The sequence below is a fragment of the Tupaia chinensis genome, unplaced genomic scaffold, assembly GCF_000334495.1.
Source record: "Tupaia chinensis unplaced genomic scaffold, TupChi_1.0 Scaffold000366_1, whole genome shotgun sequence".
NCBI lineage: Eukaryota > Metazoa > Chordata > Mammalia > Scandentia > Tupaiidae > Tupaia > Tupaia belangeri.
The window spans coordinates 564,089-581,405 of NW_006159863.1; the positions used below are offsets into that span (position 1 = coordinate 564,089).

General features: G+C 41.6%; 1 protein-coding gene across 5 annotated transcripts in view; it reads left to right on the top strand.

Moving 5' to 3' along the window:
- Positions 1-17,317, top strand: part of FBXO16 (F-box protein 16) — a 137,637-nt gene that overhangs the window by 67,786 nt on the left and 52,534 nt on the right. For all 5 annotated transcript variants that reach the window (XM_006153207.3, XM_006153206.3, XM_027773724.1 and 2 more), the window contains exons 4-5: positions 9,614-9,649; positions 15,401-15,607. In XM_006153207.3, the coding sequence (XP_006153269.1) occupies positions 9,614-9,649; positions 15,401-15,607 (243 nt within the window). The remainder of the gene's footprint in view (positions 1-9,613; positions 9,650-15,400; positions 15,608-17,317) is intronic.

The following is a 17,317-nucleotide window of genomic DNA, read 5'->3' on the forward strand; positions in this document are numbered from 1 at the left end:
AAGCACTTGTGCGTGCATGCCCAAGATCTCGAGAGGAGAATGGAGGTAAAGGGATTGCCGTGTGGCCATTCCCCCTGGGGGAAGATTTCTCGCTTTCTGTCTCTTTATCTCTCTCTGTCTTTCTGGTGAGTGCATGCACCCTATAGCAAAAACCTCTCCAAAAAGAAAGAAAGAAACAAAAGAAAAAGCAGAGAGAAAGAGGGAGAAATCCAGCCTTCATCTAGCCAGGAAGATCAAACAAGTCTATTGAAAATCTTTTGTATTCAGCTCAACAGTTATTTATTGGGCACCTGTTTGCAATGCTTTTAGCACTCTGACAGTTTACATAACAGCTTATTTTCTCCCCCTACAAAAAAAAAAAAAAACTTCAGTGTTTAGTTTTGAAATCTGTTTTCCCATAGAATTGTGAAAGTTTTACACATGTGTGAAAAAGTGACTTGAATCGGAATACATATTATGGGATTCTTTGATTTCAGAAATTTTTTTTTTTTTGAAAAAATTAGAAGTCTTGGTCAACTAACAGCCATGAAGAAAAAATTGTCTTAGTGGCCAAAACATTGTCTGAGTGCCTGTTGCAGTTTGGGTCACTAGAGAAGCAAACTCTGAGACTATCACATAGGACATTGATTTGGGAGCGTTCGTAGGATCAGCACTCAGAAGAGAGAGAGGGAAAGGAAGGCCTTAAGTGTGAGGCAAAGGAAGAGGATGGGATGCAATCTCTAATAATCCTATAGGACACTGTGAAGCTGGCCTGATCCTTAGAGATAGATGTCTTACACTGCAGCAAGGGCATCTGACCCTCACGTTTCCATACCGACCATTCAGTGGGGCTAGCTTCACCCCTCCACACACAAAGTCCTGACCTTGGACATGGCAGTCCCCTCTAGCTCATTCTGGCTATCAATCAGCAGCCCCTAACAAATGGGGGGATAAATCCTTTGGTCCTGAAGGGGAATCAGTACACCGCAGCAAGCATTGTAGTGTCTTGTCTTTGTTCTTTTGTACATTTTGTCGAGTTTAATGATAATTTCTAGAGATATTACTTCTTCTATTGTTCATAATTTTTATTTAAAAATACATTGTTAGATTCTGATTTGCAGGAAATTGTTTTTAAAAATCTTTACGTGTGGATATATACATGTGTATGTGTTTTCATATATACAGACCCATACGTAGACTGTGTATATGGTTTTATCAAGAAATAATGCTGGGACCAGCAGTTGGCATAATGGCTATGTCACTGAACTCCCATGTAGCCAACTGTGGTTTGAGTCCCAGACCCGGTGGTGTGTCCCAGACACGCCAGGCACATGTGCCCAAGGTCCCGAGAGGAGAATGGAGGAGAAGGGATTGCGACATGGCCATCCCCCCAGGGGGTGATTTGTCGCTTTCTGTCTCTCTGTCTCTCTCTGTCTCTGGCGAGCACGTGCACGCACGCACCCTATTGCAAAAACCTCTCCAAAAAAACCTAAATAAATAAAATAATGCTGGTTTCCTCCAAAGAGTTAAATGGGCATTGGTAGCCAGAGCAGATCTGTTATAAGAAAGACATCTTTAATTTTTTTTTTAATTAAAGGTGAAGATGAAGGCTGAATTGCTCCCTCGTTTTCTGTGCTTTTCCTTTTGTTTCTCCTGATCCCTTTGTTTCTTTTCTTTCTTTCTTTTTTTAAGAAAAGGACACCCAAGGTGTTCTCACACGCAATCCATTCCCAGCTTAACTGGCTTATAACACAGCACATGCCCAGTATGCACAGGGAAGCCTCAGGACATGAACCTGGGACCATCCCATGTGGGTGTAGTCTTACAGAGCATTGTATTAATACTCTGCTGTCAGCCTTTTTAAATGTTTTACTTTAGATAGTACATACTATTGCATTGTCAGAAAAGTCATATTGCATTTTTATGTAGAAAAATACATTATAAAAAAATACAGAAAAAAAGAAAAACACATTATGACTTTTCTGACAACCCAATATTTCAAATTTTGAAACATTTTCAAAAACAAATATAAATAGATCCAACTGCAGTGATGCAAGCAGGAGCGTGCTGCTACATGGTGGCTGAGGCTGCAAGGGAGGCCAGCTTTAGTTCCCAGCCCAGCCTAAACAGACCAGGTACAGGGCTGCATGCCATGGGCCCTAGCTAACTGAGAGGCTGGGGCAGGAGGACTGTGACATGATAAGATCCTGTCAAGAATACTTATCTTGGGACCAGCAGTTAGCGTAATGGCTATGTCGCTGGGACTCCCACGTAGTCAACCGTGGTTCGAGTCCCAGACCCGGTGGCTTAACCTCATGCCGGGCACATGTGCGTGCGTGCTCAACATCCCAAAAGGAGAATGGAGGAGAAGGGATTGCGGCATGGCCATCCCCCCTGGGGGTTGATTTCTTGCTTTCTGTCTCTCTGTCTCTCTCTATCTGTCTGGCGAGCACACATGCCCTATAGCAAAAAGTCTCTCAAAAAAAAATACTTATCTTTTGGGGCCAGCAGGTAGCATGTTGGTTAAGGCGCTGGACTCCCACTTGACTGACTGTGGTTCAAGTCCCAGACCTGGTGGCTTGCTTTCTCACTTTCCCTCCCTCCCTCCCTCTCTCTCTCTCACTCTCACTGTGTTCCTCTCTGGTCAAACTAAAAATAAATAAATAAATAAAGTTAAATAAAATAATTATTTAAAAAAAATACTTATCTCTTGGGCCAGTAGAAGTTATGGAGGTTAAGGCAGCTGGATCTCACATGGCCAAATGCATGGTTCTAGTTCCAGACTCAGCATCTTGAAAAAGATGATGGCACATTGGCATGCATGCCCAAAATGCTGAGAGGAGAATGGAGGAAAAGGGATCGTGGACATGGCCATCCCACCTGGAGGGATGCTCTCTCACGTTTCCTCTTTCTCTGTCTCTGGCAAGTTCATGTGCCCTGTGACCAAAAAAAAAAAAAAAAAAAAAATCAGAAACCAAAAACAAAGCAAACCTTTTCTCCAAGCCTAGACACAATGGCACGAGCAGTAGGGTGCTGCTAGATCCATATGAGAAGACCCGGGGTTTGGATCCTGGGTTGACCTGAACACATTGGGTGGGCCTATGATTCTGGAGGACTGGAAGGTTTAGGAGGAGTGGGCATTGTGGTGTGATGATACTGTGTTGTGTGTGTGTGTCTCTCCACTCTCTAAACAAACAAACAACAACAACAATGAATATAAATAAGAGCAATGAACGATGTCTCTAGGCATTAGAAGTTGGTTCCAGATCAGCTGTACCAATAATTCCCTACATGATTTGAGCAAGTCACTTTCCTTCTCTGGGCTTTATCCTCCTTTTTAAATGAATTAATTGGATCAAATGGCCCCAGAGGTCCCTGCCAGATCTAGTAGTCCAACTGTGTACACAAGATTAAAAATAAATACCCAAGGATGCAGCAAGCGAGAAGGCACCCACATGATAATTTCAAGGGGTTTTCTACATTTCTAAATCAGGGCATTAGTCACCAGAGATTAATTCAATTTTGAGTTCTGTTTTTTTGTTTCATTTTGTTTTAAATTTGTCTTTTTTCTCTTCTGTAGTAAAACGTAAAATAACTATCTCAAAGTAAAATGAGAGTCTCAGGATTTTAACATCATGACGTATTTTCTTTAATTTTTTTTTTGGGGGGGGAGGTTTTTGCTACAGGGCACACGCGCTCGCCAGAAAGACAGAGAGAGATAGAGACAGAAAGCGAGAATTGCCCCCCATGGGGGATGGCCATGCCGCAATCCCTTCTCCTCCATTCTCCCCTTGGGATCTTGGGCATGCACACACATGCCTGGCCTGAGTTTAAGCCACCAAGTCTGGGACTCAAACTGCGGTCGACTACATGGGAGTCCAGTGACATAGCCATTACACCAACTGCTGGTCCCTCATGACACGTTTTAAGCATAGAGGTTGAACTTGAATTTAGATGCTAAGGAAGAAAAAGCATCATGAGGAAGGCACATGTAACAGATTACAAAATAATTCAAGAGTCGTACATTTTTAATGGAGAGATGTTTTAAACATTTAAATATTTATTTCTTTGCCATCTAGTATTTTAAAGGAAAATGACCCTTAACTACACACCCACAAAAATGTGACTATGGGAAGTGATGAAAAGGACGATGTGCAGAGTAGCAGGTGGCGTGGAGGTTAAGGTGCCTAGATCCCACATGGCTGAGAGCAGTTAGAGTCGACCCAGCATACACAGAATGCGTGTGTGTGTGAGTGCCCAAAATTCAGGGACGAAAATGGAGGAGAAGGGATTACGGTATAACTCTCCCCCCCCAGGGATTAATTTCTCACTTTCTCCTCTCTCTGTCTCTCTCTGGAAGTGCATGTGCCCTATAACGATAATTTTTTGAAAAGAATTATTTTATTAAACTATTTATTTATTTATTTATTTATTTTAATTTGACCAGAGAGGGACAGAGTGAGAAAGAGAGAGAAAGTGAGAAGGCAAGCCACCAAATCTGGGACTTGAACTGTGGTCGGCTATATGAGAGTCTAGCGCTCTCAACCACCATGCCACCTGCCGGCCCCATATAGCAATAATTTTTTTAAAAAGGACAATTTACCTGACTGTAGTAATGTTTTCACTCTGTATATGTATAGCAAAACATCATATTACACACCTTAAATATGTACAGGTTTTGGGGCCAGTAGGTGGTGTGCTGGATAAGGGTGCTGGATTCCCACGTGGCTGACCATGTTTCAAGTCCTGGACCTGGTGGCTTGCTTTCTAGCTTTCCCTTTCTCTCAGTCTCTGTTTCTGTTTGGTCAAATTAAAATATGATAATAACAAATTAAATTAAATAAATAATTATTTTTTAAAAGATTTTTTTAAAAAAAGAAAAAATATGAACAGGCTTTTTTTTATTCATTTGTTTTAGGTTTTTGCCATAGGGCACATGCACTCACCAGAGAGAGACAGAGAGAGGGAAAGTGAGAAATCACCCCAGAGGGATGGTCATGCTGCAGTTTTTCTCTTCCATTTTCCTGGGATTTGGGGCATGCAAACACACGTGCCCAGAATGGCTCTCAAGCCTCTGGGTCCAGGACTCAAACCCAGGTCAGCCATGTGGGAGTCCATCATCCTAACCACATTGCCACCTGCTGACTTCAAATATTAATATATACAGTTTTTTAAAAGAAAAGAAAGTGATCCACTTTTCTTTTAAAGCATGGCTCACGCCGGTGTAATAGTATAGTTCATAGTAAAAGGGTGTTCTGAGAGGCCCGGCCTGGTTTGCGCACTCAGTAGAGTACTGAACTGCAGTGCTAGAAGCCACATGGCTAACCATGGGTTCAGCTCCTTGGGCTGACTTGAAAACAGGCTGTGTGTGTGTGTGTGTGTGTGTGTGTGTGTGTGTGCGCCCGCCCAAGGTCCTGCATGCTGTGGGACCAGGGGAAAGGGATCGCCATGTACTAAAACCTTGTCAAGGGTGTCTCTCTCTCTCTCTCTCTCACTTTCTGTCTCTCTGTCTTCCTGGCGAGTGCATGCGTGCGCCCTATAGCAAAAACTTCTCAAAAAAAAAAAAAAAAAAGGTGTTCTGAGAAAAAGCACCTTGTTACCATCAATCAGTCATTATTTAGGACCCCCTAAGTTTCTCACTCCTACGCCATAATGTCACATGGTGAAATATGTAACCGCAGTGTCAACAGACTAAAATAACAACCGTGGGATTTCAACGTGACAGGAGGCTCTGTGTAAACTGTGATATAAACAAACTGCAGCGTTCTGCAAGAAAAGAAGATCCATTTTAATATTTCCATTTTGAATAGATATTTTGTTTTCTAACTCTTTAAAGTGAAGAAATGGATTACGAATCTGTAGAGTGAGGACCTGCTCCAAGCCAGGGAATATAAGGCTATCACTCCAACTGAGGACCAAACAATGAAATAATTTGCCCCAAATTTTATTTCTTGTTAAGAGTAGAGCCAGGGTCCAGCAGGTGGCATAGTGGTTAAGACTCTGGACTCCCACATGGCCGACCATGGTTCGAGTCCTGGACCCAGCAGCTTGAAACTCTCAGACTGAGTGCACAGGTGTGTGCCCAAAATCCCAAGAGGAGAATGGAGGAGAAGGAATTGCAGTATGGCCATCACCCCTGGGGGGAAATTACCCCCTGGGGGGTAATTTCTCACTTTTCTTTGTCTGTCTCCATGTCTCTGGTGAGCACATGGGTCCTACAGCAAAAATCTCTCTTTAAAAAAAGGGACCAGCAGGGAACCAGCAGTTAGCGTAATGGCTATGTCGCTGGATTCCCATGTAGTCGACCACAGTTTACATCCCGGACCCGGTGGTTTAGAACTCACGCCGGGCGCGTGTGCGTGCGTGCCCAAGATCCCGAGAGGAGAATAGAGGAGAAGGGATTGTGGTATGACCATCCCCCCTGGAGGGTGATTTCTCGCTTTCTGTCTCTATGTCTCTCTCTGTCTGTCTGGCAAGCGCACGCGCCCTATAGCGAGAAACCTCTCAAAATAAATAAATAAATAAATAAATAAAAATAACAATTGTTGGCCAGCAGGTGGAGTGGAGGTTACCACAGGTGGATTACACAGGGTGAGCTGCAGGGTGTGTCTCAGACATGGAAGTCACAGTGGGCTTTTGTGCCTGAGTGGCCCAACCCCTGAGGGGTGATTTCTCGCTTTCTGTCTCTCTGTCTCTCTAGCGAGCGCACATGCCCTATAGCAAAAACCTCTCTAAAAAAGAAAAGAAAGAAAGAATGCAGGGCTGGAAGTCAGGATGAAGAAGAGTGAGGTTCTGCTGAGGAACCAAGTTCAGAGTTAAGCTGAACAGACAGCTTGAAACCAATGACGTTTTCTTTTTCTTTTTTGAATTTGAATTTTTATTTATTATGACTTTTAAAATTCTCCAGAGGGCAGGTGGACTTGAGGGATAGAAACAGACAGAGGGAGAGGGAAAGTGAGAAAGCATCCCCCCATGGAGGATGGTTACATTGCAATCCTTTCTCCTCCATCTCTCCCTCCTTTTGGATTTTGGGCACACATGCACACATACCTAGTGCATTTCCGAAACCTCTGAGTCAGAGACTACACACAGTCAGTGTGGGATCCAGTTACCTTAACCACCGTGCCACCAGCTGGCCTGATTTTTTGTTTGTTTGTTTGTTTTAATTACGTTTTTGCCATAGAACCTATGTGCTTGCTGATGAGAGACAGAGAGGGTAAGTGAGAAATCACCCCCCCCCCAGGGGAGATGGTCACACCACAATCCCTTCTCCTCTATTTTTCTCTTGGGATTTTGGGCACACATACACACATGTGTTCTGCATGATTTTCAAGGAGCCAGGTCTGGGACTTGAAGTGTGGTCAATCATGTAGGAGTCCCCCCGTCCCCTGGCCCTGCTGGCCTGACTGTTTAAAAATCTATAAATATAACCTCTTTGGACTTTTGCTTACCTTCTCTAAATTAAGAGAATTGGATTAAAAGATCTAGAGGAGTCCTTTAAAAAAAATTTAGTTATTGTTATTATTTTAAGTTGACCAGTGGGAAGATGAGAAAGCAAGCCACCAGGTCCAAGACTTGAACTGCTGTAGACCATGTGGGAGTTCAGCGCCTTAACCACCACACCCCCTGCTGGTTCCCTGTAGGAGTCCTTTAAGCTCTAAGATTCTGATTCTGGGCTTTCTTATTATTTAATCAGCAGGTATTTACTGAGCGCCTGCCATGAAACCTGTTCTCACTAGTTCTATGGAACAATTAGGAGAAAACTACATGGGAAGATAAAATTCACAGAACTGGTAGAGAGCAAAAATAAACACTGATGTCTATGCGGAACATGAACCATACAGGTGGAGGATGAGTTGGGAGATCACTGGGCATCAAAAAAGTGGTGGCACTGATGACTTGGGTTGGGTGATAGGTGATCGACAGGAAGAGTTCAGGAAGTACTTCAATCCATATTGTTTGAACCGTCTGTGTTCTATAGATTCTCTTCTTTTTTCATCTCAAAATTCTGAGTTTATCTGTTGCTGTAATTAGAAGGTGCTAGTAGCTTAGTAGCTTAAGTGGCAGTTGATGGGAGTGGGGGATCTTTGTCTTTTTCTCTCCTGTGTAAAAGTGTCTACCTGTGATACATTAAATTCCCTGGCCAGGAGCAAAACCGACATTTCTCTGGTCCCGAGGTTGTTGTTGAACCAATTATTTCAATTTTCATTTTGTATGCCCTTGGCAACTAGAGTTGGAGAGTCTAAAAAAGGAAAGAAAGCATTATCTGCTGGAAGCATAACCAGCTCCTTATCCTCCTCCACAAAAAGGAAAGAAATAGGTCTGAGCCATCCCCCCAAGTATAACAGGAACATTCTTACAGTGCTAGAGAATTTAGGTAGTGCCAAGAGGAAGAGAAAAACATCGACTCCAATTTTGAAAGCAGACAGAGGCTGCATGCGTTGGACTGGGAGAGACATCCACATATGTTCATTACTCTTCTTCTCTTCACAGCCCCCTTCTCTGCCAAAACATACCACATCTTTCATCACTCACTGAAATACACATATGTGCTGATGCTCAGAAAAACACCTAGATGCCCATATGTAAATGCACTCACATGCACTCATACCTCCATTGGATATTCATTCTCAGAGCCAGATATAGTCACCTCAGCATGGCTACCTGCAACACACTAGGGACAGCTCATTATGCTGGAAATGTCCTAGATAGTATATAATGATAAACCTATGCAGATAAATACTCAGCTGTAAGCCCAGTGGTACACACACACATTTTTTATTTTTACCTTAGAGTGTGTGTGCTTGCCAGACACACGCACACGCACACACACACACACACAGATAGGGAGAAAGAGAGAAAGTAAAAAATGAGCCTCCAGAGGGGCTAAGCATGCCATACTCTCTTCTTCTCTTGGGATCATGGATGCCCACATGCCCGGTATGTTTTTCAAGCTGGGACTGGAGTTGCTCTGTATATATGGGATTCAGCCACATTAACCTCCATGCCACCTGCTGGCCCCCACATATACATTTTTAATCCTACAAACATGTATCCCCACTGATATGGGTATGCACTGAAATATAAAAACAAGTTCTCATTTGGAGATTTTATTGATTCTCATATTGTCAATACTGAAACATTTCAAAGGAAGGATATTTATTTTTCCATTTGTTTTCTTTGTTCTATTTTTCATATCAAATTTTAAAATGGATTTTTCACAATTACAGTTTTTCTTATTTATTTCCTTCTAAAATATGAATCATCCTACATGGAAAATCTGGGGAAAAAAGAAAAAAGCCTTGCCTGGGTTAGAAATAAGTACTCTAGATGCTAGCAGGCAGTGTGGTGGTTGACGCACTAAATTCCCATGTAGCCAACCATGGTCTGAGTCCTGGACCTGGCGGCTTGCTTTTCTTGCATTTCTTCTCTCTCTGATCAAATTTAAAATAATAATAATAATAATAATAAATTTAATTAAATAAATAAAGTAAAAATAAATATCAGGAATAAAATCTGACCTTTTCATATTAAGTTGATAGAATATTTATTCATTGATTCTTTAATGATGTCATTTTTGTAAAGGATATTTTGAACCATGATATATGAAATTATTCTTTTTTATTTATTGTAGATATTTGAAGAAAGAAGAGCTCTGCTTGGAAAATGGGTGAATATTTAAAATATACCTATTTCTACCTTATGTTATGTTACCTGTTTTAGTTTGTTAGGTGTTAGGGCTGCTATAACAAAAAAAAAAATCATAAACCAGGTGACTTATAAACAAAAGGCTTTTTTTCTTTTTTTCTTTTTTTGGAGTGCTTTTTGCTATAGGGTGCATGTGATCACCAGAAAGAGAGAGAAAGAGACAGAAAGTGAGAAATCACCCCCCCAGGGAGCATGGCCACGCCACAATCCCTTCTCCTCCATTCCCCTCTCGAGATCATGGGCACACACACACACACACACACCCCCCCACCCATGCCCAGCGTGAGTTTAAGCCACCAGTTTCAGAACTCGAACCGTGGTCAACTACATGGGAGTCCAGCGACATAGCCGTTACACCAACTGCTAGTCCCTATAAGGAATTTTAATAAAGTAGATGGTATCTCTCTCTTTTTAAAAGAATTACTTATTTTGTTTATCTACTACTATTATTTTTAAAATTTGCACTCTGGGTTCATGTGCTCACCAGAGAGAGAGAGAGAGAGGGATAGAGAGAGCAAGCCCACAGGTCTGGGACTCAAACCACAGTCGGCCATGAGGGAGCCTAGCACCTCAACCACCACACCACCTGCTGGCCCCAGATCCCTTTTAACCTACTGGAAATAACCATAGAGTTAAAATTCAAGGTAGAAATAGGGAATACTAATTTCCAAATTGCATAATAAATAAAGGATTATTATATAGACTATATAAGGAGTTTCTAACAGTCTGTAAGACTAGCAGTAAGAAAACTAAAACTACCCCTACAGAAAATTGACTGATACAAGAATGAGGACTGTACAATGGTATGTAAATAAGTAGCCAGGCCAGCTGGTGTCACAGTGGCTAAGGCAGCTGGGTCCCACATAACCAACTGGACAATTAGAGCATTAAACACTGCCATGAGAAACACACCAGGTGCTTGTGTCTGTATGCCCAAGATCCCAAAAGGAGAAATGGAGGAAAAGAGATTGTGACATGGCCATCCCTCAGGAGGGGTGCTTTCTTATTACTCTTTTCCTCTCTCTCTCCACTGAGCACACATACTCTCTAGCAAATATTTTTAAATTATCTTTAAAATCTAAATCAATAGCCAACAGGCATATAAAATATGCCGTATTTCAAAATATTGTTCTAATTTGCAGAGGAATGCAAGTTAAAACAATGAAACTCCTGGGGCTGGCAGGTCTAGAGCGCTGCCACAACACTGACCATGGTTCGAGTCCCAGACCTGGTGGCTTGCTTCCTCATTTTCCCCTTCTTTCTTTCTCTCTCCAGTCAAATTAAATAATAATAATAATATTAAATAAATAATTCTAAAACAGAAAGCCTAAACTTCCAATTCTCCCTCGCTAGGCTATGTGGTGAAAATTAAAGAGCTCATTAATATCCAGTAAAAGGATTTTCTAGAGAATAGGAGGACACTCTTAAACACAATTCAAATGAATATAAAATGGTAAAGACTTTTTAAAGACAATTTGACAGGATCTATTAAAATTTTAAACACACGTACAGCTTGAACCTGTAATTTCACCTCTATTTAGCTGCACTAGAGAAATATTCACAAGGGATATGAAAAAGCATGCACTAGGATATATATTGCAGCTTTTCTCTTTTTTATTGAATAAATAAATCATGACATATCCATCCTACCATGAGTGAATCCAAAAGTAATATGCTCTGGAGTTCATTACATATGAGGATATATAGTCTAATATTCTAGGACATATTCTAATTTATTTAACTGCTTCCCAATTGATGGGTGTATGTGTGTGTAAATACACAGAAATATATCAACCTCAAACTTTTGAATAGTGGATATTTCTTGGCAATTGAGTGAAATTTGATGAGGAGAGTGGTTGAAGAGGAATTTGATGTTTGATTTTTATATGCACCTTTTTGTAACTTTTAAAACAAGAACGTATTCAAGCCAGCATGGTGGTTAAGGCGGCTGGATCTCACATGGCCCACAGCACTGTTTGAGTTCCAGGAGACAGGTGGTTTGAAAACCACTGTGTGTGCGTGCGTGCCCAAAATCTGAAGAGGAGAATGGAGGAGAAGGGCTTGTGGTGTGGCCATCCCCTCAAAGGGTGATTTCTCGATATCTCACTTTTTCTCTCTGTCTCTCTCTGGCAAGCACACAAACCCTATAAAAAATTTTTGGGGGGAACCAGTAGTTAGCGTAATGGCTATGTCACTGGACTCCCACGTAGTCAACCGTGGTTCGCGTCCCGGACCCGGTGGCTTAGAACTCACGCTGGGCACGTGTGCGTGTGTGCCCAAGATCCCAAGAGGAGAATAGAGGAGAAGGGATTGCGGCGTGACCATCCCCCCTGGGGGGTGATTTCTCGCTTTCTGTCTCTATGTCTCTCTCGGTCTGTCTGGCGAGCACACGCGCCCTATAGCGAAAACCTCTCCAAAAAAAAAATTTTTTTTAAAAGCAATATTCATACTTTAAGTGTGACATTAAAATTTTGATAATAAGAATCAGAAACTCAATTGGATGGAGAAAATATAGCCAATAAAAGAGAAATAGCAAACCTCCCTCTTCATTTCTTGCTCTCACCTGTGACCCTATTCTAGCCAGTGTGAAATGAGTGCAACTTGCAGCTCTAGCAACCCTCCTCACTGTCTGAAGGTACAGCAAGAGTCCTTGTAACAGCTGCTCTAAAAACAGGGTGTTCCCAGTTATGGAATCAAGAAAGCCCTATAAAAAGACATCCTTCAGGAATGAATTGTGAAGAGAGGGACCGGACCATGTGTGATACTAGATAGGAGAATAAAGTAGAACAGAGCAGTCCTAACTGCTCCCTAATCTCACACGTAGATTCCCTCGGTGCTATGATGTGAGTTTTTTTTTTTTTTTTTTTTTTCTTTTTTAGATTTTTGCCATCCTGTACACGTGCTCACTGGAGAGACAGGATAGAGACCAAGAGAAAGGGAACATGAGAAATCACCCCTAAGGAAGGAAGGCCATGCAGCAATCCCTTCTCTTCTGTTCTCCTGTTGGGATATGGGGCACGCACACACATGTGTTTGGCATGATTTTCAAGTCACCGGGTCTAGGATTTGAACTGTGGAGTTGGGCATGAGGGATCCAGCACTTTAACCACCACACCACCTGCTAACCTGTTGTATTTTTACTTGAAAGGTAATTCAGGAGATTTTGAAGATTATCGTATTCCTGTAAAGTGAACTCCTCCATGAATTACCTACTTTTTGGATTATTCCAAGCACTTTCTAAATTCCAGAGGGATTTTCCTCCAGTGTAAAACATTCTCCTGAGTCATCTGCCCACTTTCAATTGGTAGGAGTTCAAGGAATGCAAATTCATGTTCTATTAGCTTAAACAAACACAGTTAGAAAGGGAAATCCCTTGAGGGCAAGAACACCTATCAGAGCCAAATATAAATTAACTTTGACCATTATAATCAAGAAAATAAATGAAGAACCAATGTCATTATCTTTTTAATCTCCAGAGAAAGTGTTTTAATGTTTCCTTTTATAGGTTTCTTCAGTATGCTGGAAGCCTAATGTTCTTTTTCATTCATTTTAAGTCACTCATTCTGTAATCTGAGCCAGCATCAGGTAAAGTAGATGAGGAACCTCAGTCATTCTAAGTACACTTCCCATCCTTGTCACTGGACAGACAGGGTAACTTGATACTTTTTATTTTAGGTGTTTACATCTGTCTTTTATACTGATTTAGTCACATACAGAATTTATTTTTAATTTTTAAAGAATTATTTATTTTATTTCATTTATGTATTTATTTTTCTTTACTTTGATCAGAGAGGGACAGGGAGGCGGGGTGGGAAGGTGGCGAGAAAGCAAGCTGTCAGGTCCAGAACTTGAACTGTAGTCAGACATGAGAGTCCAGCACCTCCACCATCATGCCAGCCCCACATAATTCTTTTTTAAAGAATTGTTTATTTATTATGATTATTATCATCATTATTTAATTTACTATAGGATATGTGTGGTCACCAGAGAAAGGGTATGTGCACCCGCCAAAGAGAGACACAGACAGAGACAGAGAGATAATGAGAAAGCAAGCTGCCAGGTCTGGGACTCAAACCATGGTTGATTATGTGGGAGTTCAGCACCTTAACCACCATGCCACCTGCATGCCTATTATTTTTAACATCACCATGGCATTTTATAATAATAGCTGCAAATTCTACAATGACTCATGTTTTCTATTAGTATTTCTGTGCATATGCATATATATATATATAGTTTTATTTAATCCTCACAACAAAACTACAATGTAGATGTAATTCTTTTTTTTAAGAGAGATATTTTTACTATAGAGCATGTGCACTCACTAGAGAGACAGAATGCGAGAGCTCACCCCTCAGAGGGGATGGCTACACCACAATCCCTTCTCTTCTAGTCTTCTCTTAGGATTTTGGGCACACAAACATACATGATGCTGCCAGCATGAGTTTGAAGCCGCTGGATCCAGAACTTGAACCTTGTTCAACTTTATGGGAATCCAGCCATGTAACCATTACACCACCTGCTGGTCTCAGATATAATTATTCTTAAAGTTTAAATGAGGACATTGGGACTGAAATATTTGTATTAGAAGCAATTAAAGGGGCCAGCAGGTGGCATAGTGGTTAGGGTGCTGGATTCCCACATGGTCTCCTGCTGTTCCAGTCCCAGACCCAGCAGCTTCAAACTCAAGCTGGGAGCATGTGTATATGTGTCCAAAATCCCAAGGGGAGAATGGAGGAGAAGGGACTGTGGTGTGGCCATCCCCCCCAGGGGCTGGTTTGTCACTTTCTCTCTCTCCATCTCTCTCTGTGTCTCCAGTGAGCACAGTGAGTGTGGCTCTTCATTTTATAATATGGTTCACCTTCTTGGTTTTGGTCCTTAATCTGGCCCTCTCCATTCTGCATTGAGACAAATGGCCCAAATAAATCTGCAACTTGTTTTTTCTTCTAAATTTGCTATAGGGTATGTGGACCTGCCAAAGAGAGACACAGAGAGGGAAAGAAAAAGAGAGAGAAATTGAGAAAACACCTTCCCCCCAGGGGAGATAGCCATCTGCATATGTGCCCAGCATGTTTCTCAAGCCATTGGGTCCAGGATTCGAACCACACAGCTGACCGTGTGGGATCCAGCCACTTCAACCACAATGCTGCAGGCTGGCCCTATATCTGGATCTTCTTCTTTTTTTTTTTTTTTTAAAAAGAATTATTTTATTTAAGGACCAGCAGTTGGCATAATAGCTATGTCACTGGACTCCCATATAGTCAATTATGGTTCAAGTCCCATATCCAGTGGCTTAAACTCACGCCAGACGTGTGTGCGTGCGTGCCCAAGATCCTGAGAAGAGAATGGAGGAGAAGGGATTGCAGCGTGGCCATCCCCACTGGGAGGTGATTTCTCACTTTCTGTCTCTCTCTCTCTCTTTTTGGTGAGTGCATGTGCCCTATAGCAAAAGCCTCTTGTCAAATTAAAAAATAATAACTTTATTTCTGTAATTATTTCTTTTATTTGACCAGAGAGGAACAGAATGTGTGTGTGTGTGTGTGTGTGTGTGTGAGAGAGAGAGAGAGAGAGAGAGATTAAGAGAGAAAGCCAGCCACCAGGTTTAGGACTCAAAACATGGTCAGCTATGTGGGAGTCTAGCCCCTTTAACTACCACGCCCCCTGCTGGCTCCTCGACACCTAGATCTTTATGCTTCATTTTTTTTTTTTCTAGTTTGACAAATGGACCGACTCTCAAAGGAGAAGAATCCTCACTGGCCTGTTGGAACGCTGCTCCCTGTCACAGCAGAAATTCTGCTGCCGAAAGCTTCAGGAAAAAATTCCAGCAGAAGCCCTGGATTTTACTACCAAGCTGCCAAGGGTCTTATCTTTATATATCTTTTCTTTCCTGGACCCCCGAAGTCTTTGTCGTTGTGCACAGGTAGAGTCAAAGAAGCAGCATATACCTCTTGTGAGGACTGCCTGAGAAACTCTAAAACTTGACAAACTTAAGGACACACATACACACGCACAAAACTAAGATAGATGAGATGTTCCGTATGTTGTGTACAATTTGAATGTTACCAGTAGAGGACTGGGTAAAGAAATTGCAACATTCTTCAAAATATATCATTAGTGCAAAAAAAAAAAGTAAAGGCAGAATCATGCCTAGAATATTTCTGGAATGACACCCAAGAAACTGGTGACAGTGGTGACATCAAGGGAGGGGAATAAGTGAGTGATTATAGAACAGGGATAAGAGAGACTTACAGGACAGCCAGTGGTGTTGTGGGTAAGGCAGCTGGATCCCACATGGCCAGCTGTGTGGTTTGAGTCCTGGACCCACCCAGCAGCTTGGGAAACATATCAGGCATCTGTGTGTGCTTGCACAAAATTCGCAAAAGAGAAATGGAGGAAAAGGGATTGTGGCATGACCATCCCCCATGGGGGAATCCTTGCTCACTTTCTTTCTCTTTCTCTCTCTCTCTGTCTCCAGCCAGCACACACACCTCTAGCAAATTTTTAAAAAGAGAGACTTACTTTCTCCTGTGCATGTATTTGAAATAGATATTAATGTACATCTTATAGCTATTTAAAAAATGATATAATTTTTAAAAAGAGAGTAACAACCTAGATGCCCAGTAACAGGGCAGTATTATACAGTCGTGTAATGAATGATTAAACAACCATTAGAAAACACATTGTAGAACAGAGATACTGTACTTAAAATGAAGAAACTAAGATGTAAAGTTATATATGTAGAGTTTTCCAGTTTTGTGTCATCTGGGCCCCGAAAAGGACTGAAAGGAAAAGAATTCAACTAGGTTAATAATGGTCATCTCTGGGGGCCAGCAGGTGGTGTGGTGGTTGGGATGCTCGACTCCCACATGGCCAACTGCAGTTCAAGTCCCAGACCTAGTGACTTGCTTTCTCATTTCCCCTCTCTTTCTCTTGTCAAATTAAAAAATAATAATCATAAATAAAATTAAGTAATTCTTTTAAAAAAACAGTCATCTCTGATTAGCAAGGTAATGAGTATAATTTTTCTTCACACTTCTTAGAATTTTCCAACTTTTTCACAATGAAAATGTTATCTTTAGAGGCAAATGTTATTTGAAATTTCTAATTCTTACTCCTCTGTGTTCTGCATGTCAATTTTGCAAGATCTCACTATTTTATTTCCACTGCTGACTACATAGAATCCTAGGCCAATGTCTTTCAGCTAGATTTAAAGTAAACAATAAGGTCTGTGCACCAGAAAGAACTCTGAGCTGTTTTAAAGAAATGGAGAATGAGATGGTGGAGAGACGTATCTTGCAGTTTTTTCTTCATTTATTTTCCTTTATTCATGATAGAGCATGTACACAAAAAATAGAGAAAGTGAGAGGGAGAGAGGAGCACCCTCCAGAGGACCTGATCATGCTGTGATCCCTGTCCTCCAATCCTTCAGCCTGTCTAATCCTGGGCACTTGTTCATGTGCCTGGTGTGTTTCAGGCTGACTAGGCTGGGAGTTCAAGCCATGGTCGCCATGTGGGATCTAGCTTCTTGTGAGCAGTGCATTAGGGCTGTGCTAGAAAGCCAACCCATGTCTTACAGTTTTGAAAGCTCCTACCTACCTGTCAATGCTCCTCATTCTTTGCAACCTTTAAC